Source organism: Hyperolius riggenbachi, chromosome 4, assembly GCF_040937935.1.
Source record: "Hyperolius riggenbachi isolate aHypRig1 chromosome 4, aHypRig1.pri, whole genome shotgun sequence".
Classification (NCBI taxonomy): Eukaryota; Metazoa; Chordata; class Amphibia; order Anura; family Hyperoliidae; genus Hyperolius; species Hyperolius riggenbachi.
The window spans coordinates 284,251,854-284,274,885 of record NC_090649.1 but is presented as its reverse complement, the minus strand read 5'-3'; the positions used below and the strand labels follow the sequence as shown (position 1 = coordinate 284,274,885).

The 23,032-nt window shown below is 43.9% G+C and overlaps 1 protein-coding gene across 1 annotated transcript in view; it reads right to left on the bottom strand.

Annotated features, from left to right (window-relative positions):
• The window catches only part of NUS1 (NUS1 dehydrodolichyl diphosphate synthase subunit), a 57,428-nt gene that overhangs the window by 14,696 nt on the left and 19,700 nt on the right, over positions 1–23,032 (bottom strand). Inside the window, exons 2-3 of the mRNA XM_068231358.1 lie at positions 14,262–14,390; positions 7,066–7,218 (exon numbers count right to left, since the gene is read on the bottom strand). Coding sequence (XP_068087459.1) covers positions 7,066–7,218; positions 14,262–14,390 — 282 coding nt within the window. The remainder of the gene's footprint in view (positions 1–7,065; positions 7,219–14,261; positions 14,391–23,032) is intronic.

Genomic DNA, 23,032 nt, shown 5'->3' with positions numbered 1-23,032 from the left:
TACTCCCCTCTGGGTTTTCCTGGAAATACCTAACTGTGCTCCCTTGCTCCCTAGTACCTTACTATGGCTTCCATTGAAGGCGAGGCCTCCCTCACTTAGCCCCCCTTTGACCCACTGCCTCCAAGTATGGGACTCCATTCGCTATTCAGCACACCTGCAATCCCCATTTTTACCATTGCTTCCCCTGATTAACCTCCCTGGCGGTAACCCCGTGTGTGACACGGGGTAAGCCGCCGGAGGGTGCCGCTCAGGCCCTGCTGGGCCGATTTTCATAATTTTTTTTTGCTGGACGCAGCTAGCACTTTGCTAGCTGCGCCAGCACTCTGATCGCCGCCGGCCCCCGCCCGATCGCCGCTATTTGCTGCGGCGCGCGGCCCCCCCCCCCCCCCAGACCCCAGCGCTGCCTGGCCAATCAGTGCCAGGCAGCGCCGAGGGGTGGCCCGGGACTCCCAATGACGTCCCGACGTCAGTGACGTCGGTGACGTCATCCCGCCCCGTCGCCATGGCGACGGGGGAAGCCCTCCAGGAAATCCCGTTCTATGAACGGGATTTCCTGATCGGAGATCGCCGAAGGCGATCGAAGCGGGCGGGGGGATGCCGCTCAGCAGCGGCTATCATGTAGCGAGCCCTCGGCTCGCTACATGATTAAAAAAAAAAAAATTTTAAAAACTGCTGCGCTCCCTCCTGGCGGTATTTTTCATACCGCCAAGGAGGTTAACAATCCTTTATTTCTGCCAGGACTTGAGGACCCAACAGCATTCTCATGGTGGAGCACGAAAGGCCTCACCCATGTGACACACTTCCTTACGCCTAGGGGTATTCTCTCGTGGCCAGATATTCAAGAGAAATTTCGGGCTCCCCCCAGAGAATACTTTCGCTACCTGCAAATCCGACACTGGGTCAAATCCCTCACTCAAAGCATAGATCCCCCCTATACCGTAACGCCTTACGAAAACATCTGTCGCTACCGCCCTAACGCCAAAGGGCTAATCTCCCAGATATATGCCCTTTTAACCCGCCCATCCCCACCTGTAACACACCTCTACACCTCTAGGTGGGAAGCAGACCTGGGTGACCCTAAGGACAGGGAAGATTGGCTTGATATATGGAGCAGAGTCTCAACTGATCTTGCAACCTACATATAGTAGAAGCTGCTTATAAAGTTATGACCCGCTGGTACCTGGTCCCAGCACGCATAGCTAAGGTATTCCCATCCGCCAACCCGTACTGCTTCCGGGGCTGCAGGGTACTTGGCGACATGTTGCACACTTGGTGGACTTGTCCACGACTTATGAGATTTTGGTGCCAAGTATATAAGATACTCTCCTCCCTTTTCCATAAACCTATCTCTAGAAACCCATGGCAAGCCTTACTACATGAAAAGATAGAAGGTTTAACATTAACACAAAACAAACTAGCCTCCATAGTTCTCTCAGCAGCTACCATGACAATTGCACGAAATTGGAAAAAGCCCTCGGTCTCAATCACTGAAGTGAAATCTAGAATCAATATGATAATGGTGAACGAGAAGTTAACCAGTATTCTTAAAGACACCCACAAAAAGTTTGGAAAAATCTGGGATCCTTGGATTCGCTTGGAACATCCAAATCTAGAGGCATCTCTTATCTCTAGGCTGTAGGGTGGACCCCTCCTTTTCTTCTTCTTCCTTCTGCTCTTACCTCCTCTTCCTTCTCACTTATCTTTCCCCCCCCTTTCTCTTTCCTTTTTTTTTTTTTTTTTCTTTCCCCCTCCCCCATATCTTCACCACCCCTGTAATGATGCTACTGGCTATAATCCTTCCTGTCTTGCTTGCCTATCACTGGACGGCAGGCTCCCAGGACCGAAATTAGAAAGACCCAATATTGACTTGGGTCTCCCCATGCCCCTACATTTCCTTCAGCAAGCCCCAGGTAGCTGGACTAAATCCCCTGAGGGCTCAGTATAACCTCCAGGCAGTGATACCTCGTTTTCTACAAGCAAGTTGGTCAATAATTATTAGGAGTATCACGGATGACCCCACATACCCCCCTCCTACTATGCAATGTTTGTATGATGAGCTTATCTGCATCAGGCGTTTCCCTTGTTTTTGTCATGATGTTTTTTCTTTTATGCACTGTTTGTTTGTCAAAAATTTCAATAAAACTTTGAAAACTAGAAAGTGCATTGTCATTGTGTGACTCTGTAGCTTGAGAAGCATGAGAAATGTTGGCCAATCAGAGAGGAACAGAGGTGTGGGAGAGGAAAACAGGAGGGAGAGAGGCTCCAGCCAAGCGGGCTGCATTAGTTAAGTCTGAGGGGAATTAGAGAAGCAAAAAAAGACAACCCAGCATGCCCTGCAACTTCCTTTTTGTGTACCAAATAAGACACAGGTAAACTGGTGAATTATTTTTCAACAAGAAAAGTAATAGTGATTTTAACTTTTGAATTGCCTGGTTAGCATCTTTATTACTTGTTTAAAAGATAAAAATAAAGAATTAATTTATTTTATGCCGGACAGTTAGGGCTCATTCACACTACAGAGCGCATACACGATCGCGATTTCGTGTATGTGTTGCCATCGTTCAGCCAATGCACAGAATACACGTTGTGGTGCGCTAGGAGCGCAGACGTTGGCAGCCAACTAATCAGGAGAATGTGTGCGTTATGCGATTAGATGTTCCCAGAAGCGCTACATCGTATTACATTGTAACGCATGGGAACGCACACCTGTAATGTGAATGGCAACATCAAAGTCTATGGACTTTCATGTTGCCATGTAGACTATGTGCATTGCGTCAAAACTGACAGCGCAGCACATAGTGTGAATGAGCCCTTACTCTTTAAAAACAAAAAAAAAAACACCTTTAGATGTCAGTGGCGTACAAATGCAAACAAACATGAAATGCCTAGAAAGCATAAACATAGTAGATTACTAAGCCCAAACTCTATGGTCACCATGTATATGGTCTATTTTTATCCATGCATGCAATAGCATGCTCTAATAGTCGCCTGGTTAGACAAATCACCCCATAGCAGATGACTACATGATGGGTTATGTTATTTTAGTAATTGAAAAAAAACAGACAGCCTCCTCCAGCTCAACATGCTATGTGACTACACACAGTGGGAAATGCGAATCATTTTACAGGAGACCACTGCAATATAGGGATATAAAAAAAATTATGGAAAATCTATGTAAATGGAAAAATAGTCAACTTTTTTAACCTGTCACATTAGGAAATGTTACCAAATCAGCAATACTGCCCAGGTACCTTGTGGTGGTTCGACCCTGAATTAAGCTAGGCATACACTTTATAATGTGCAGGAGATCATAAAACAGGATCTACCTTGTATGGACCTCGTTTCCCACCTTGCAATAGTAGATAGTAAATTTCAACACAAATCTGGACAAATTAATGGTGGCCACTAATGATCCAATCTTTTTTCATCCAAGCTTACCATTTCTAATATAAGGGAACTGTCTATAGCAGGGGTAGGGAACTTATGGCTCGGGAGCCAGATGTGGCTCTTTTGATGGCTACATCTGGCTCACAGAGAAATCAGTAGGGGTTGATTCACTAAGCTACACTGCTCGAGCAGCGCAGCTTAGTGTGGCAGTGCAAATCAAATTTTCAAAGTAGGCACGTTACTGCTGTAGCATGCACTACTAACTTACTCGCGCTCCCCCAAAACTAACAGCTGCTCCAATTATCCCACTCGGGACCCTGTCAGGTCCAGTGACTTTGTAGGGCAAGATCCCCGCACTTTGATTGGCCCAATAACTTGCCTGTCACTTGACAGGCAGGCTATTGGGCCAAAGTGCGGAGATCTCTTCCTACAAAGTGAATCAACTCCCAAGTCAGCTAGCTAATTGTTCAAGCTGTTAGTCTGTATTTGTCCTGTCTGGCTCTCGGGGAAATTACTGATGTTGCTGAAACCCAAGAGAAGCTGAAGACGTGTCTTACACTTCCAATGCCGGCGGATCAACTGTATACACATCACCATGGCAACAGGGACGTGAGTCCTCCTGTCCCAGTTTGAAACATATTGTATGGCTCTCATGGAATTATATTTTAAAATATGAGGCGTATGTGCTCTCTCAGTCAAAAAGGTTCCTGACCCCTGGTCTATAGTATCCAATTAATATATTTCATCAGTTTACTCTTCTACTACATACTGTAGATTTGGTAAGATTGGATGAAAAAGATTGGATCATTAGTGGCCACCCTAATACTGCCTGCATTCCAGCTTGGTACAGCCTAATGTTGTACGTCAGTTGTGCACGGTTCTTACTACATCCACTCCCATGCCCTTTCCCAGTCATCAGTTTGATTAAAAAAGAGGGACATGTATGACTAATACTCAAAAATACACTTGGACGTGCCCTTATTTTAATAGAGTAGATGTTAGCTTTTACAAGTACAGCACAAATAATATAACGGTTTATACCTACTTTACTCCTTAAAGCAGAGTGTGCAACCAATGTGCCCCAGCCTGGATATACTAGGCACAAGGGATATGAATATTGCCACATAATATGCCTGGTCTTTTCTGGCACTAAGCTGTATCACTCTATACAGCGATCCAGTGTTAGAGCCATTACTTATCACATATGCTCTGACATTGCAGAATGAGTGACTGAGGCCGACCTTAGCCACTTCTCTCCTTGCTGTCTAACAGAGTGCCGCTTTAGTTAATAGTATGTCCCATTATCACCTCTCAGTTTAAAAGGAAGGTCTTTGCAGCTAAAATATGCTGATGCAAAAAGTATATGGTGGCCATACACTTATCCATTTGATTCCTGGTAGATTTGATCACTCTGAACAAGTCAGCAAAAAATCTATTGCCTTGACATGTCCACTCAATCGATTTTAACCAAAAACTGAAACTATTATAATTTGACAGGATGGAAAACTTTCATCAACAGAGGGCAGGAGTGGTTGATTGATGGGCCATAGCACCGCACTGAATAGTGCAACACTGTGGAATAAACTATTTTCAATAGATTTCCTGCCAAATACGAGGTCTCCTGTGCAATGGAATTAGTCTCTCTCTGATCAGATAGGGAGCAATCACTTTATCCTATCAGGTGGCAATCTTTAAGTGTATGGCTAGCTTAAAAGACATCAGAATTAAAACAATGTGCCCAAAAAAGAGTCTACACATACATTCAGTATGGTATCCACACCAGGATCGCTGCCTCAGTTTGACCCTGCCAAGCTCCATTTTCCTCAATCAGTATCAGATTAGGGCCTGACCACAAGTAGTCTGGCGGGGGCAAACAGAGACAGCGATCCTGGTGTGGATACCATCCTGAAAGTAGTCTGAAACTCAGCATTTCTTCTTTGCTCTAAAAGATTCCTTACAGCTTTAAAGCTACTATAAAAAAAAAAAAATAAATAAAAAAAATTGTAGCAGAACAGCATTCAAACAGTTGAACAAAGCACTTCATACCGAGCGCTGTGATAACAGTGCAGGAGATTTGGTCGCAGCCGGCACCACCATAGACCGCAATAGGAATTACGGCTATAGCGGCGCACAGTGCGCAACTTCCGCACCATAATTAGACGGAGCTGAAGTTACTTTTAAAACACTAATTCGGCCTCCAGCAATAGCTGGAAGTCGAATTACATCATTCCCCACCATTCCACGTGGACCTAGAGGGGGAATAGTATTTAATGCCGCCGGGAACTTGAGCAGCAGGATAAGCCATATACCAGCTGTATTCTGCGCCCAAGTCTCCCAGCGGCAAGATCACAGAGACACCTTTGTACTACCATGGAAAGCCTCTTTAGCTTAGGATCCGATCTGAAGTGGAGACATCAGTATATTTTGTTTACATTCCTCAGTTGTTACATTGTGTGTAACAACTGAAAACCAGCTCTCTGTGAAGTGCTCTCTGCTTCAACTATACACAGTTCACTAGAAGATTTTAATATATAATAAAAAGCAGCTCGAATAAATGCAATGGCAGCTTTCAGAGCAGATAAACTGTACTTTGGGAACTTTTAATTTGTAAACCGATAATATTACTTGTGAACAAAAGCAAATATGGTAACTGTATGGGTAATAAAAAGTAGGAAAACACATTTTTATTGAATGTTATGTCAGAGTTTCAGATCACTTGGATGTAGTATAGATTGTTTTTGGCACAGTGAGGAGGGATTTGCTTATTAAGTTGGAATCAAGGGGTCACTCCCTCTCCTTAATTATATATTTTTTTTTGGGCACATTGTTTTCATATGTCCTTCCGTTACCATAAAACGGTGTCTAGGATAACCTGAAAAAGCAGTTTTTCCAAGGTACTGCCCAACACATGCGAGCACTTTAGAGTGTTGATGGAGGATTCAGTTAATTAACCACTTGCCGACCAGTGGCTTTCTGGCTGATCTGTGCTGCGTAGGCTCTCCAGCCCGCAGCACAGATCAGGTTTTAGCCAGGGTGATCAGACTTACCCCCTTTTTTCCCCACTAGGGGGATGTCCTGCTGGGGGGGGGGGGAGGGTCTGATCGCCGCCGGCTCTCTGCGCTTTGCGGAGGGGGGGGCTCTTCAAAGCCCCCCCTCCGCAGCGTTTTCAGCGCTCCGTCCCTCTTCCTTCCCATCTGAGCTGCGCAGGACGGATATCCATCCTGCACATTGTAGGATAGGCTTCAGCCTATCAAATGACGGCGATCCCCGGCCAGAGGCCAGGGATCGCCGATCTGCATTACGGCGCTGCTGCGCAGCAGCGCCGTATGATGTAAACAGCGGGGATTTCTTCCCCGCGTGTTTACATTTTGCCGGCGAGCCACGATCGGCGGCTCTCCGGCTGTTCACGGAGACAGCCTCCGTGAACGGACATGGAAAGGCCGCTCGAGCGGCCGTTTCCATGGAAACTTGCAGACGACCAGTTTACGCCAATCGGCGTTAGCTGGTCGTCAAGAGGTTAAGAAAATGCCAGCTTCCCTTTAAAATTGCTCAAACAACATGCTTATTGTCGCAATTACACCTAAAAGGAAACACTACATTAAAACTACAAGCATAAATTAGGACCAAAATGTATCAGAAAAAAATACAATTCTAATGAAAGTAAAGAGGGCAAATTACTTCTAAGTAAATGGTCTAAAGTATCTACATCCAAATCTGACGGTCTTTTTTGTTTCTCTGCTACTTGCTGACAAAATGTCTGTGCGGCTTTGACAATGTTTGGCTTCCCATCTTCTGGCGATAGCACCTTCAACATGGGCAAATGGTGGAATGCTGTGGGAAAAAAAACAGAGACTAATTTACTAACACATAAGATGGAAAGCAGCACATATCCCCATAAACTCTACACCCACCGACCAACACCACTCCTGTAGACATTCTAGCTACACAATGGTATACAAACTTTGTACATTGTGCCTGTTTAGGAATATTTCATAGGATCACAACATATAGTGCTACTCCTTTACTAGTCTCCACGGTTGGATTTTGGACAGACAGATAGAGGAGAATTTATTGGTTTAAAAACGGGCTCTAGGTAGGGATATTGCCGCCACCGCATGTTAGTGTGCGTGCGCACACCTGCCAGACTCGCGTGCGCACCCGCCCTGCTCCCTGGCCCATCCTCCTGTCCCAACGGTTGACTGTACTGTGCACATGCACAGTACAAAAAAACCACGGACACACAGACAGGGACAGAGGATGATGCAGGGAGAATTAGGTTTTATTATAGAGGATGGAAAGGAGAAACATGTATTTTAAATGCCAAACTCAATTACAGCCCATTTGTTTTGCTGGCTTGTTTCCTCTAGCAGGGATGATAAGATAAATTCACACGTAAGTAATTATAAAAAAAGAGAAATGATAATGGCATGCTCACCTACTGGACATATTGTCAGGCATTAATAATGAAATATGGAGCTGTGGAAAGTGCAGTCCATTTAAAATGATAGACAGTTGAGGTAACTAGTGCAAGACAACCTTGCCATAGAGACCCAACTGTGTTGTGCCAAAACTTCAGTTTCACGCAAAGAGGGCACTGGGTTTAGACCAAACTATTTGATGTCTAAAGGTGGCCACACACCATACAATTTTTTAAATACCTGTTCAATTTAAGAATTGCAATCAATTTTTCTGACTGATTGTAACATTTAAAAAATATGACCAATAGAGGGCTGCTATAGCAACATAGAGGGCGCTATTGTGGCTGAAAACGCGAAGAATCACTTGCGTTCCCAGCCTGTCGGGTCCTGACGGCGAAACCGGAAGTGGTCGCCGGCGGGTCCAGGAGGATCGGAGCGAGGCTTCGAGGGCACCGGACCACTGCAGGGTGTTGAGGGAAGCCCCACGTGAGTAAAACTCATTTTTTTTATTTGGCTTAAGTGACTCTTTAAACATAAAACATCTTTGTTACAGCGGATACAAATCCTAAAAAAAAAAATCTGCACTGTTTCTACTTCCTGAGTCATGGAAGCAGACACATTGTTAACGTCCTGTGCTTTCAAAACAGCTCATCTGCCATCTCTGCTGTAGCAGTCATGTGACAGGGGAGAGATCAAATTACAACTTGTGATTAGACACAAATGAGGGGAAATTAAACAAGCAAAACTCTAGAAATACATACAGGGTGCATTTCTTTCGGTTTTTCTTTTGCCCTGTGCAAGAGCTCAGGTCTACTTTAATGGCACAGGGCAGAGGTGTCAAGCTCAATCACGTATGGGGCCAAAGCTGAAAGTAAATGGTTTATAAGATTTAACATTCAATAGCCTAAACTGTGTGACTGTGTGTGTGTGTGTGTGTGTGTGTGTGTGTCTGTGTGTGTGTGTGTGTGTGTGTGTGTGTCTGTGTGTGTGACTGTGTGTGTGTGTGTGACTGTGTGACTGTGTGTGTGTGTGTGTGTGTGTGTGACTGTGTGTCTGTGTGTGTGTGACTGTGTGTCTGTGTGTGTGTGACTGTGTGTGTGTGTGTGTGTGTGTGTGTGTGTCTGTGTGTGTGTGTGACTGTGTGTGTGTCTGTGTGTGTGTGTGACTGTGTGTGTGTGTGTGTGTGTGTGACTGTGTGTGTGTGTGTGTGTGTGTGTGTGTGTGTGTGTGTGACACTGTGTGTGTGTGTGTGTGTGTGTGTGTGTGTGTGTGTGTGTGTGAGACACTGTGTGTGTGTGTGTGTGTGTGTGTGTGTGTGTGTGTGTGTGTGTGTGTGTGTGTGTGTGTGTGTGTGTGTGTGTGTGTGTGTGTGTGTGTGTGTGTGTGTGTGTGTGTGTGTGTGTGTGACTGTGTGTGTGTGTGACTGTGTGTGTGTGTGTGTGACTGTGTGTGTGTGTGTGTGACTGTGTGTGTGTGTGTGTGACTGTGTGTGTGTGTGTGTGACTGTGTGTGTGTGTGTGTGACTGTGTGTGTGTGTGTGTGACTGTGTGTGTGTGTGTGTGACTGTGTGTGTGTGTGTGTGACTGTGTGTGTGTGTGTGTGTGTGTGTGTGTGTGTGTGACTGTGTGTGTGTGACTGTGTGTGTGACTGTGTGTGTGTGACTGTGTGTGTGACTGTGTGTGTGACTGTGTGTGTGACTGTGTGTGTGACTGTGTGTGTGACTGTGTGTGTGTGTGTGTGACTGTGTGTGTGTGTGTGTCTGTGTGTGTGTGTGTGTGAGACTGTGTGTGTGTGTGACTGTGTGTGTGTGCGACTGTGTGTGTGTGTGACTGTGTTTGAGTGTGACTGTGTGTGAGTGTGACTGTGTGTGAGTGTGACTGTGTGTGAGTGTGACTGTGTGTGAGTGTGACTGTGTGTGAGTGTGACTGTGTGTGAGTGTGACTGTGTGCGAGTATGACTGTGTGCGAGTGTGACTGTGTGTGAGTGTGACTGTGTGTGAGTGTGACTGTGTGTGAGTGTGACTGTGTGTGAGTGTGACTGTGTGTGACTGTGTGTGTGTGTGTGTGTGTGTGTGTGTGTGTGTGTGTGTGTGTGTGTGTGTGTGTGTGTTTTCCTTCTCCCCCTTCTGTAGATTAGCACAGTAGAGCAGTTCAATATTTACCTGCTCTAGTGTCCTTTGATCTTCCCGACAGCACCTCGCTCTATGCTGCTCACCTCTGTGACTCTGCATGCATGTCACGTGATTGAGAGGAGACACGCCAGCAGAGAGGGTGAGGCTGCCAGGAAGGACGGAAAAGACATAATGCAGCATGGGGGCAGGTACATATTACACTGCTCCACTGCCCTAATCTGCAATTTGGGGAGAGGGTGTGTTTGTGCTAATTTCAGGTGTGCCAATTCCTCTGGGGAGTACTGTGGGTTGCTGAGCCCCACCTCAAACTAACAATGTTTAAACAAGAAACACTGTCACCAGGGTGCTCTTATGGATGGGAAGGCAGGGTGCTGTCATTCTTTGAACTGCTTATAATGATGCACATTTGAAGCGCTCAAGGGCTACACTCGGTCCACAGGTCTTGAATTTGACACTTGTGGCATAGGAAGTCACCTAGCAAATCAATTCATCATAATATCAGCTTTATTGGAATGGGAGTACACGTATGCTTAAAGGACAACTGAAGTGAGAGGGATATGGAGGCTGCCATATTTAATTCCTTTTAAGCAATACCAGTTTCCTGGCTGTCCTACTGATCCTCTACCTCTATTACTTTCAGACATAGATCCTGAACAAGCATATGCAGATCAGGTGTTTCTGACATTGTGAGCCCTCGGATTAGCGGCATGCTTGTTTCTGGTGTGATTCAGACACTACTGCAGCCAAATAGATCAGCAGGATGCCAGGCAACTGGTATTGTTTAAAAGTAAATAAGGCAGCCTCCATATACCTCACTTATGTTGACCTTTAAGAGAGCCAGTGTGATTTACAGAAGTACTAAATGTAAGCAGCATTTTGGGCAAGGTCTTATCCAGTTTTTAGTAACACTGATGCTGTCTTGTTCTGTAGAGAACACTTGATTATGGATTCATGCATCTATTGCAGGTGAGCTGCCATTTTCATAGTAACTTGATCTATACGTGTCTAGAGTGTCCGTGTCTAAAGAGAAAATTGAATTTTTACTGCTAATTGGTGTCTGGCAAGAGTCTTCACGTCCTATCAAAATAATGGAGTTACTGAGAACAAAAATCATAGTATAATCTCTCCATCACTAATACAGTGAGGAACATAAGCAGTGTTCTCCCCAGACTCTTTTAGCCAGGTGCTCCACCCGGCTAGTTTTGGTGAGCACCCGGCTGTCACTGGCTCACCTCCTCCTATGCTATAAGCATAGTTGCTCACAGAAGCACAAGCCCTGCATAGTCTCATCCCGCCACCCATTCGGCTACTTTTTCATTCCACCCGGCTGGAAAAAACTTCTGGGAGAACACTGCATAAGTATTTGAACACCCTACAATTTTGCAAGTTCTCCCACTTATATATCATGGAGGGGTCTGAAATTCACATTGTAGTAGCACCCATCTCAGCTCTTTGAAGACACCTGTTCACACCACAGTCAGACTCCAACTACTACCATGGGCAAAACCAAAGAGCTGTCAAAAGAAACCAGAGACAAAATTGTTCACCTCCACAAGGCTGGGAAGGGCTATGGGGAAATTGCAAAGCAGCTTGGTGAAAATAGATCAACTGTTGGAGCAATTGTTAGAAAATGGAAGAAGCTTAAGACGACTGTCAGTCTCCCTCAGACTGGGGCACAATGCAAGGACTCACCTCGTGGGGTATCACTGATGATAATAAAGGTGAGGAATCAGCACAGAGTAAACAGTGTACGCTATGTTGGGGTGGCTGGGAGGAGTATCAGTGGGAAGGCACATTTGAATACTGTGTTGGCACGCAGCCTGTGTGAGTTTCACAGACTGCATTGCTGATTCATCCATCCCTCCATAGCGTACACAGTTTACTCTGTAACAGGCAGACAGACAAGATTTTCTCTTCAAACATTTTCAGAGTCTCTCTCTCCTCACACTATTATTGTTTACTGATGAGTGTCATGCAACCCTGGATGGTCAAGGTGGATAGAGTGGTGGATGGCCACCACGTCACAGCAGGGCTGGGACATCAGCCAAAAGGTGGTAGAGTCATGGTTTGGGTCGAAATCATGTGGAGAGAGCTGGTCAGCCCCTTTAGGGTCCCTGGAGGTGTGAAAATGACTTCTGAAAAGTATGTGGAGTTTCTGACTGTCCACTTTCTTCCATGGTACTTAAAGAAGAACCGTGCTTTCTGTGACAAAATCTTCACCAGCACCAGCTCATGCGACATATACCTTTGCATCATATCAACTGTCAGCAAAAAAGCAGAGAAACTCATAGTGTGGCCCTCATCCTTCCCTGACCATCATAGTGAGAACCTTTGGAGCATAGTGAAGCAAAAGATCTATGAGAGTGGGAGGCAGTTTACATCCAAACAGCAGCTCTGAGAGGCTATTCTGACATCCTGCAAAGAAATTCAAGCAGAAACTCTCAAAACTCAAGGTCAATGGATGCAAGAATTCTGAAGCGGCTATCAAATAAGGGGTCCTGTGTTAATACATAACTTGACCAGTTAAGATGTTTTTCATTGAAATAGCTTTTTTTATTTTTGAAAAATATCCTGTTATCATGAGGTTTGTTCAGTAACATTTCAATTATGCTCTAATGGTTGATGACTAAAAGATGATGCTGACTGCCACTTTCATCCACCATTTAGGCAAATCAGAGGGAAATATAATTTGCATAATAATTTGGAACATGGTGTAGGACTGATTCAACTGAAGTGGTACTGTATCATTCTGATGAATTGTTCATCACTGCACCATTGTAGTCCGCTGCCACCACAGCAGATGGATGCCACTTAATGGATGAATGGCAATATAGAGGCTGATACACTAACTAGTGGTAATATTGTCGCGCTGAGACAGAGCACTGCAATATTACCTGTACTACTGCCAGCAGTGTACCACACGTAAAAGCTATTAGCGCAACCCGCGGTACTCGAACACGAATGTTGCTATGGCAACGCATGTTACGTAAATAGCGCAACGCGCATAATTGTAGCAATACTTGCATTACTCGAGTACCATGGGTCTTAACTAGTCAGCTATTTCCACAATGGACATGTAAAGGTGCATACACGTTAGACAAACCTGGCTGGGAATGGAGCATATGTTCAGGTATAACATGAGCTCAAACGCCAGATCTTTATGTGACAGGCATGCAGAGCACCTCTTTCCCCTCCTTGCGCCTGCCACCAGAAGCCAATACACCCCGCCTCCCTTCTCCATAGAAGCAGTAAACACTACTCTGCTATAGGTGGGCATGTCTGCAGAGCTCTGGGCCTCCAAATTGTCACTTGTGGGATCATGTCCTTCATGTGTATGAAGCTTTCCAGCAGGTAGTAGATATAGTGTAAACTGAGTAGAGGATTTTCTATGAAGTCAGCTGCTAGAACTATCTTAAAGGGGTTCTGGGGGGGGGGGGGGCTGAGGATAAAGACCGCCACTTACCTGGGGCTTCTATCTGCCCCCTGTAGCAGCAATGTCCCACACCGTCGTCCTCCGATCCGCCGTTCCCCGCCGCCGGCACCGGGCAATTATTCGTCTGACAAAGACGAGTAATGCGTGCTACCACCCGCATCAGAAGCTTACTGTGCAGACGCAGTACAAAGTTTTCTTGTACTGCGCCTGCGTAGTAAGCTTCCGATGATGCGGGCGGGAGCGAGCAGGCGCAGTTGGACGGCATGCTGCGCTAGACTGGGGCCGGCGGCAGGGAACGGTGAGGGACATTACTGCTACAGAGGGCTGATAGAAGCCCTAGGTAAGTGGCGGTTTTTATCCTCAGATTCCCCCCCTTAAGAAAGAATTTGCCAAGCTGATGTGTGCAGTGCCGGTCCAAAATGAGATCTCAAATCTTCCTTATGGTGCCCATACACGGTGCAATTTTTTTAATCAGAAATTTTATCAATTATTCCCTTTGGTCGAATAATGTTTAAAATCCTTTTCGAGGTACCATACACAAACGTTCGATTTTTCAAAGAAATCCAAGAAAAACAATTGAATATGAAGAAAAAGTTGGTTTATCTAATAGTATTTTCTTACACAACCTACCATACGTTATACAATTTCACAAAAAAACAAAACAAAAAAAAAAACAAAAAACAAAAAAAACACCCAGATTTTTCCAACATGTCCGATCAGATTTATATAAAAAAAAACAACAACTAAATATTCGTCCGACTTTTCTCAATCGAAAAAAATATTCATTTTCACTCTATTTGATCGTTTTGGTTGAATAAAACAGGAAAATCGAAGGTTTTAATAGTACCATGTATGGGCACTATTAGCACAACATGCTTACAGTTTTACCTACCTTTATCTATTTTGTCAGCATTACCATTTGCATATTCTAGGGGATACTTGGAGGATTCATGACCCAACAATTCTTTCTGTTGTTTTAATACTTCATCCATAAGTCTTGAAGAATTTTGTTTGAAGATTCCTTCAGATGAGAAAGGAAACAAAACAAGTTAAGTTGCTGCTGTTTACATGATAACAGGCTTTGTATGCCATCAAACATAAAGTGGAGAGATTCAGTCAGAGCAGCCTGAAAGCAGCATGGAAATAGAACAGCAGTTCTTTCACCTTTTCCACTGTCCTAGACAGGCCAAAATGGGCAAAGTCACGTGCAATGGTACAAAACACTAAAGGCAGAAATGAAGCACAACATAAACCAAGAGAGGACATTTGTCACAGAATAGAATCTTGGGTATCTTTTTAAAATTTTGGGGATATTTAACCACTTTACCCCCGCGCGTACGTATTTCTCCGCCCCTTTTTCCATCCTTTAACAACCAGGGACGGAGAAATACGTACTTTCCGCGTTCCCGACGCTGCCCGCGCTCCCGCTCGTAAACACGCCGCCCGCCGCTAGTAAACACGCCGCCGCCCGCTCGCCCAGAGATCAATGAACGGGAAAATCCATTCCCGTTCGTTGATCTAAGCCCCGCAATGATCAGCTTCTCTCCTATGGGCAGCGCGATCATTGTGAGAAAAAACTCACGTGTCCAGCCTCCTTATTCTTCCTCCAAGCTTCCAGAAGGAAGCTTGGAGGTCGCATTAAAACAAAAAGTTACTGTGGCCATCTTGTGGCCAAATAGTAAACTACACCCTACACATTTTTCACATACAAATAAATTACTTTTACACATAAAATTAACTCATTACCTCCCACACTCCCTATTTTTTTTTTTTTTGTAATTAAAAAAAAATTAAAAAATTTACAATTAAAAAAAATACATAAATAGTTACCTTAGGGACTGAACTTTTTAAATATTTATGTCAAGAGGGTATAACACTGTTACTTTATAAACTATGGGCTTGTAATTAGGGATGGACGCAAAAATGAAAAAAATGCACCTTTATTTCCAAATAAAATATTGGCGCCAAACATTGTGATAGGGACATAATTTAAATGGTTTTATAACTGGGACAAAAGGGCAAATACATTTCATGGGTTTTAATTACAGTAGCATGCATTATTTAAAAACTATAATGGCCGAAAACTGAAAAATAATTATTTTTTTCCCCACATTTTTCCTATTTTCCCATTAAAACACATTTAGAAAAAAATAATTCTTGGCATTATGTCCCACCTAAAGAAAGCCTAATTGGTGGCGAAAAAAACAAGATATAGTTCATTTCATTGCGATAAGTAATGATCAAGTTATAGGGGAATGAATGGAAGGAGCGCTGAAAGGTGAAAATTGCTCTGGTGCTCAGGGGGTAAAACCCCTCAGTGGTGAAGTGGTTAAAGTTCACTGTGCTCAAAATAACTTAGAATAAGGCTCTAATCAAAGCAATGTATTGTACTCATTTTAGCTCTGAAATAAAATAAAAGCCCATCACTGCAATTATTGACATTACAAAAATAAGTAATCTGAAATCCAAACTCTGTAAGGCTATGTGCACACATAGCAGACACGCTAGCGTTACAGAAAATGCTGCATTTTTGCTGGTAATGGAAGTCTATGGGTCGCAGGAAAAGAAAAAACGCATATCAAAAATGTGCATTTTCAAAACCGCTGGTTTTGTTGCATAATCTTCAAAAACGCAGCAAAAATGCACATAATGAAAGTCAATGAAAACGCAATGGTATGCGGTTTTCATGCATTTTTACTTAAAAATTGTTTTGCAATGTATTTCCGCTTCCTGTTGTCTTCCTAGTGCATAAAACGCAAATTAAAAACGCATGAAAAACATATGCGTTTTTATATTCGAACCACAAACGCATTAAAATGCATGCAAAACGCATCTGTAGTAGGAAAAACAAAAAACGCTAACATAAAACATGACCTAAAACGCAGTTTTTCATGTTATGTCACTTGTGCACCTAGCCTAATAATGCAGGATCAAGAAGGGAATAGCTGTGAATTCCCTGCTAGACAGGAACAGCTTTTACCCAGAACACGTGAAGGCCTCCCTGCCATATGGCCAGTTTCTACATCTAAGAATGAATAACTCCTGTCTTGATACTTTTGGAGGCACAGGAACTTACTGAACGCCTGAAACCAAGGAACTATGACAGACAGTCCCTGCAAGAAGCCCAGGAGAGGGCCGGTAAGAAGGATAGAGCCTCCCTTCTTTGCAGAGGCTCCAAGAACAGAGGGAGAAGTCCCTTTACGTTCACCTTTGACTACACCCCCATGACAAAAAGGCTAACACAGATCATAAAGAAAAATTGGGTAGTAATAGCCAGGGATCCCGCACACCAAAAGATCTTTCCTGACCCACCCAGAATAGTCTGTAGGAGAGCCCCCACACTGGGAGACGTTCTCACGCGGAGCAAATTTCGCTCACCCCCGTTCATAATTGGTTGACAGGTAGATGTCCTAAGGGGAACCACAAGTGTGGTAACTGTCAATTTTGCCCCTACATGTGGGAGGGCACAAACTATCGCATGTGAGGAATTCAATGGGAAGTAAGGGCATTTATTACATGCCAAACTAGGTTTGTTTCTTACGTTCTGTTTTGCCCCTGCCTCTTTTATTACAGAAAAAACGACAGAAGTGGAGGAGCACCCATGCAAAAGGATATGGGGTGTGCCGTAGCTTTAAGACCACTGTACCAATGATCCAAAGATGCAGATCCAGACGAAGCAGGCACCACCTTCAGTAAATAATTAGCTCTTTATTGAAAAAGACATAAAAAATGACAAGTCATCGATAAAAAATGGCTTTAGCCGCTAAAGCCATTTTTTATCGATGACTTGTCATTTTTTATGACTTTTTCAATAAAGAGCTAATTATTTACTGAAGGTGGTGCCTGCTTCGTCTGGATCTGCATCTTTTATTACAGAGGCAAGACCACTCGACCCTTGAAAGAAAGAGCGGGGGAACACTTTAAATCGATCAAGTCGGGTAGGGGTTGTCCCAGGCTCATTGAGCATGTGAGAGAGGCTCACGGTGGAAAAGCGAGATGCTTGAGATTTGCTGGCCTCTTGTATGTCGCTCCCTCACGGCAAGGGGGTGATGGCGACCGTGAATTAGCACGTCGATAATCACGTATCATTTTGCGCACAGAGGCAATGGGACCGCTAGGCCTGAATGATAGGCTGAGTTGTCCTGTTTCCTCGATCCATCAACTCCCCTGGACATGTTGGGCCTGGCACACCCCACCTATATACCTACAGTATACTTCATGTAAGGAGGCAACAGTGGGGTTCCCTCTGATTCCTGTCTTTGGACCCCCCCCCCCTTAATCTTTTCAACTTGGTACTTCATGGGCCCACCTTGTGGAGGGTAATAGGAATCCTTCCATGGACTAAAGGGTAATTATACCCCGACGATCATCAATAGTTGACCCCCTGGCTGTGTGGCAGATACGGGAAAAGTTTTAAAATCAGTGACCTTCCCCAACATGGACAACGGGTCATCCCGCCGTCAATGTTAATGGGAATGGACAGCTCAATTAGTGCCATCTGCTGCATGGGAGCTTAGTGGTTTATCCCAGCCCCCTAAGGGATTTTTCCTCGCTTTGCGCTTTGCCTTAAGAACCCCTCAAGGTAGCCACTTCTGTGATACTTACCTTGTCTGCTTTCTTCTTCATACTTGGGCACCACTTTGCCATTTCTATTGATTTCCTCTATGATTGTCATAAGCTGGGATTGCTACGACACATTGGATGTCTTTCCAGTCCCTAACTGTAAACTTCCCTGGGTTGCCTTAACTAGACTTGAAGTAATGGCTATTTGAGTGGCCTGAAATACAGTGGTGTGAAAAACTATTTGCCCCCTTCCTGATTTCTTATTCTTTTGCATGTTTGTCACACTTAAATGTTTCTGCTCATCCAAAACCGTTAACTATTAGTCAAAGATAACATAAATGAACACAAAATGCAGTTTTAAATGATGGTTTTTATTATTTAGTGAGAAAAAAAAAAAAAAAAAAACCTACATGGCCCTGTGTGAAAAAGAAATTGCCCCCTGAACCTAATAACTGGTTGGGCCGCCCTTAGCAGCAATAACTGCAATCAAGCGTTTGCGATAACTTGCAACGAGTCTTTTACAGCGCTCTGGAGGATTTTTGGCCCACTCATCTTTGCAGAATTGTTGTAATTCAGCTTTATTTGAGGGTTTTCTAGCATGAACCGCCCTTTTAAGGTAATGCCACAACATCACGGTACAACACTTTACTGCTTCTAAGGTAATTCCACAACATCTCAATAGGATTCAGGTCAGGACTGACTAGGCCACTCCAAAGTCTTCATTTTGTTTTTCTTCAGCCATTCAGAGGTGGATTTGCTGGTGTGTTTTGGGTCATTGTCCTGCTGCAGCACCCAAGATCGCTTCAGCTTGAGTTGACGAACAGATGGCCGGACATTCTCCTTCAGGATTTTTTGGTAGACAGTAGAATTCATGGTTCCATCTATCACAGCAAGCCTTCCAGGTCCTGAAGCAGCAAAACAATCCCACACCATCACACTACCACCACCATATTTTACTGTTGGTATGGTGTTCTTTTGCTGAAATGCTGTGTTACTTCTACGCCAGATGTAACGGGACACGCACCTTCCAAAAAGTTCAACTTTTCTCTCGTCGGTCCACAAGGTATTTTCCCAAAAGTCTTGCCAATCATTGAGATGTTTTTTAGCAAAATTGAGACGAACCTTAATGTTTCTTTTGCTTAAAAGTGGTTTGCGCCTTAGATATCTGCCATGCAGGCCGTTTTTGCCCAGTCTCTTTCTTATGGTGGAGTCGTGAACACTGACCTTAATTGAGGCAAGTGAGGCCTGCAGTTCTTTAGATGTTGTCCAGGGGTCTTTTGTGGCCTCTCGGATGAGTTTTCTCTGCGCTCTTGGGGTAATTTTGGTCGGATGGCCACTCCTGGGAAGGTTCATCACTGTTCATCACTGTTCCATGTTTTTGCCATTTGTGGATAATGGCTCTCACTGTGGTTTGCTGGAGTCCCAAAGCTTTAGAAATGGCTTTATAACCTTTACCAGACTGATAGATCTCCATTACAGTACTTTTGTTCTCATTTGTTCCTGAATTTCTTTGGATCTTGGCATGATGTCTAGCTTTTGAGGTGCTTTTAGTCTACTTCTCTGTGTCAGATAGCTCCTATTTAAGTGATTTCTTGATTGAAACAGGTGTGGCAGTAATCAGGCCTGGGGGTGACTACAGAAATTGAACTCAGGTTAGATAAACCACAGTTATGTTATTTTTTAACAAGGGGGGGTAATCACTTTTTCACACAAGGCCATGTAGATTTGGAGTTTTTTTTCTCACTAAATAATAAAAACCATCATTTACAACTGCATTTTGTGTTCAATTATGTTATCTTTGACTAATAGTTAACGGCTTTTGATGAGCAGAAACATTTAAGTGTGACAAACATGCAAAAGAATAAGAAATCAGGAAGGGGGCAAATAGTTTTTCACACCACTGTATGTAATGCCCAATATGCATTGACTCTGGTCTTTGTGTTTGGAAGGGGTGCTCAATGACGGTCCTGACAGTTTGGAGGTCAATGCACCTATATAGGTCTTTTAGAAAACCGCAACACACCCCCAGTCTTTATACAACACCGTTTTTGGTAGCACACAGTTTATGCACATTATATGTGTCAATATGTTTGCACTATGAGTTTTATATAATATGTTACTGAGCCTAACATCACTTAATGTTATTGGTTTTCACCAATTCGTCACTAAATCATTAGTACACTTGGTAACATAGATGTGCCCATCTCATGCAGCATTTGCTTGCAAAGGAGGCTTAATAAAGCATTCTTCTAATTCTCGCCGCTGGTCGACGAGTCTCCGTTCATTCACCCCCGACCCTGACACACTCCTGCACCAATGACGAGCGCCACGGGCACGGTCTGGCAACTTTATCCCGGAAGCTGCGCCACCATTAACATTGTACACACGCACGTGAACAAGCCCAGGTCTGGCGTGAACCGGCTGTAGTGCCATCCATCTACTTCCCTGGTCACCAGCACCCTGTACACCCCAGCACCATCAACCTCTCCCCAGCACCATCATCATCATCATCATCTCAGGTTTGATGTTATATTTGTGATTGATGTCCTTGTATCATTTGTGGCATAAAGATGGAAAATAAAGCAGTTTAAGTGACAAGTGCCCGGTCTGCCTTTCACTACAGTGCTTTGACATTTGTTTTCCGTTGTTTACAACCGGCTGCACGTCCTTCAGCTTAGTGTCATGTGCCAAGATACGGGTGCTTTTTCTGGGGTGAAGACTTTTGCTACACACGCAGCAGATGCAGGCTGAGGCCCCCACCCCCAGCAATATGTACTGGGTGCCGAGTTGTTTCCTCCCTACAGTGTACTAGCCTAAAGAATGTTTGCTGATTTTATTAGCTTTTCGGTAGAGGGACGATAACAAGAGAAGCAGTGATTAGCAAAAAGTGTACTTAATTTAACATCAGTATAAGCAGTTTATCCACTAATTCTATGCATACTGGAGATGGAACATCCATCTTCACCCTTTCTGCACCGAGCTAGTTTAAATCTATGCCATTTACGTCTTGTTATGCCTGTCAAGGAGTAGATTTCAACTACTCGCCGCCAAGCACTAACTCCACTCCCATCGCTGCAGTCTGCTCAACTGTCCTAGTGACAGCCTAACTTTGTACACCTGTCAGACCCTGTGATCAATGGGAGCCAATGACTGTGATTAAAGTGTAAAATAGAAAAAGGCTCATTAAAATACTGCACGTGCAAGTGAAGACGACAGTATGCATGACGCATCCACATTTAGTAGAACAATGTCCTTCAAATGACACTTAGCCAACTGCACACTTTCCAACAGTTGTAAAGCCCAATCAACACGATACGATTCTTTTTGCGATTTGATTACGATTCTATTTACGATCTGATTAAATCAGAAATGTCCGACTGGGATTCGATTTGCCATTGCAAAACAATGACAAATCGAATTGAATCAAATTGAATCCCAATTGGACATGTCAGATTTAATCGGATCATAAATAGAATCATAATCGAATCGTACAAAGAATCGTATCGTGTAGATGGGGCTGAAGAGTTGATCTACCGGAAGGGTTGTTCAAAAGGAGTCGATTGGCATGTCTTTTTGCTATATTATGGCACAAGATTGTTGTCAAACATGGTGAAATTTGTGGTTTGTTAGATATTTAAAAAGGACTTTATTTGAGCATGTGTACGGGCCTAAATTCTATGATGTGAACCATAAAGGAGTAAAAACTGGCCAGATATAAAGATACTTTTTTTTTTTGTCAGTTTTCCAGCTCGATATGAGAGTGTGTTTTGAGTGCAGCTATAACAAATGACTTTCAGAAGTGACAATAATAAAGCTAAGAGCAATATACTCATCACGCTATATACATGTTTTTACACCGGGTGTATTGATGCTTTAAGATTTCTTTTGTCTGAACAGACTAACAGATATGCGATTACATAATCACTTGTTAAGTGGCTGAACAGTGCATATTGCAAAACAGCCCAAGTTCACATTTTACCCAGTTTAAATCAGAGAATAAAGGTCTGTAATAGGACTATTTTCCTGAACATGCATTACTCAAATCTATTCACAAAAGACATAGGTACATAGATCTGGTCTCTGTCATTTAAGAGGGGCTTAAAGTGGCCATTTCCTGTTGATATCCGACAGATTTGATCACCCTTGTAGATTCTGCTAGAAATTAATGCTGCAAACAATGCCTGATCTTCTCTCCCGGGGTGCCTGACTATATGTATGACTATACTGTAGTTGATATATACGATGACCTGAAATGCAAGAGCCACAAAGCCATCCTTTAACCACTTGAGGACCGCCCCCAGCCGATGGACGGCGGCAAAGTCCGGGCCCAAATGACCGCAATACGCCCATCGGTGACACCAATGAGGAAGTAGTACACAGCGTGGAGGCCGTGGCGTGCTGAGACGTGGGAAGCAAGTACCAGCAGAGGCAAAAGCCAGCCCGGATGGCCACCGCATGGGGGAGAGCCCAATAAAACTCTATGCTGTTTATATGCTGTGGAACATGTGAGTGTGCATTTTTAACTTTTTAATAAATTTTCCGTATGGTTTTACGCTATGGGAGCCTTGTGCTTTTACTTTGAGGTGCAATTCTTGTGAGGAGTATACAGTGACAGCGAGCAGAGGATCGTTAAAGGCTGGGGATCGCCTTAGAGTATCCCGCAGGCGCTGTGTGACCCACTTGATTGAGGGTCATTTACTAAGAGTAAGTGCCCACTCTGCAGGGTGTGGTGAAGGTGTAGGATCGTTAAAGCACCTGTTGAAACTGTGAAGCTTGTGAACAACCAGGGACTGTGCTGATTATTTTGTATGGACTCTAAGGGTTGCTTATCACTGTAGGACTGTAATCATAAGTGCAGCGCGGTTCTAGCTAATATAGTTTGCCAAATTGATTATTGAACGCGCACCACCTGACTTTGTATTGTGCACATTCAGTATATCATTGAGTATACTAGCGCGGTGTATGGTGTAATAATTGGCTTTGATTGGCCCGTGATTGGCTTCGATTGTCCCGTGAATTGAGTGCCCTGTGATTGGCCTGCGATTGCCCTGTGATTGCCTTTGATTGTCCTGTGATTGTTTCTGATTGCCTCTGATTCCC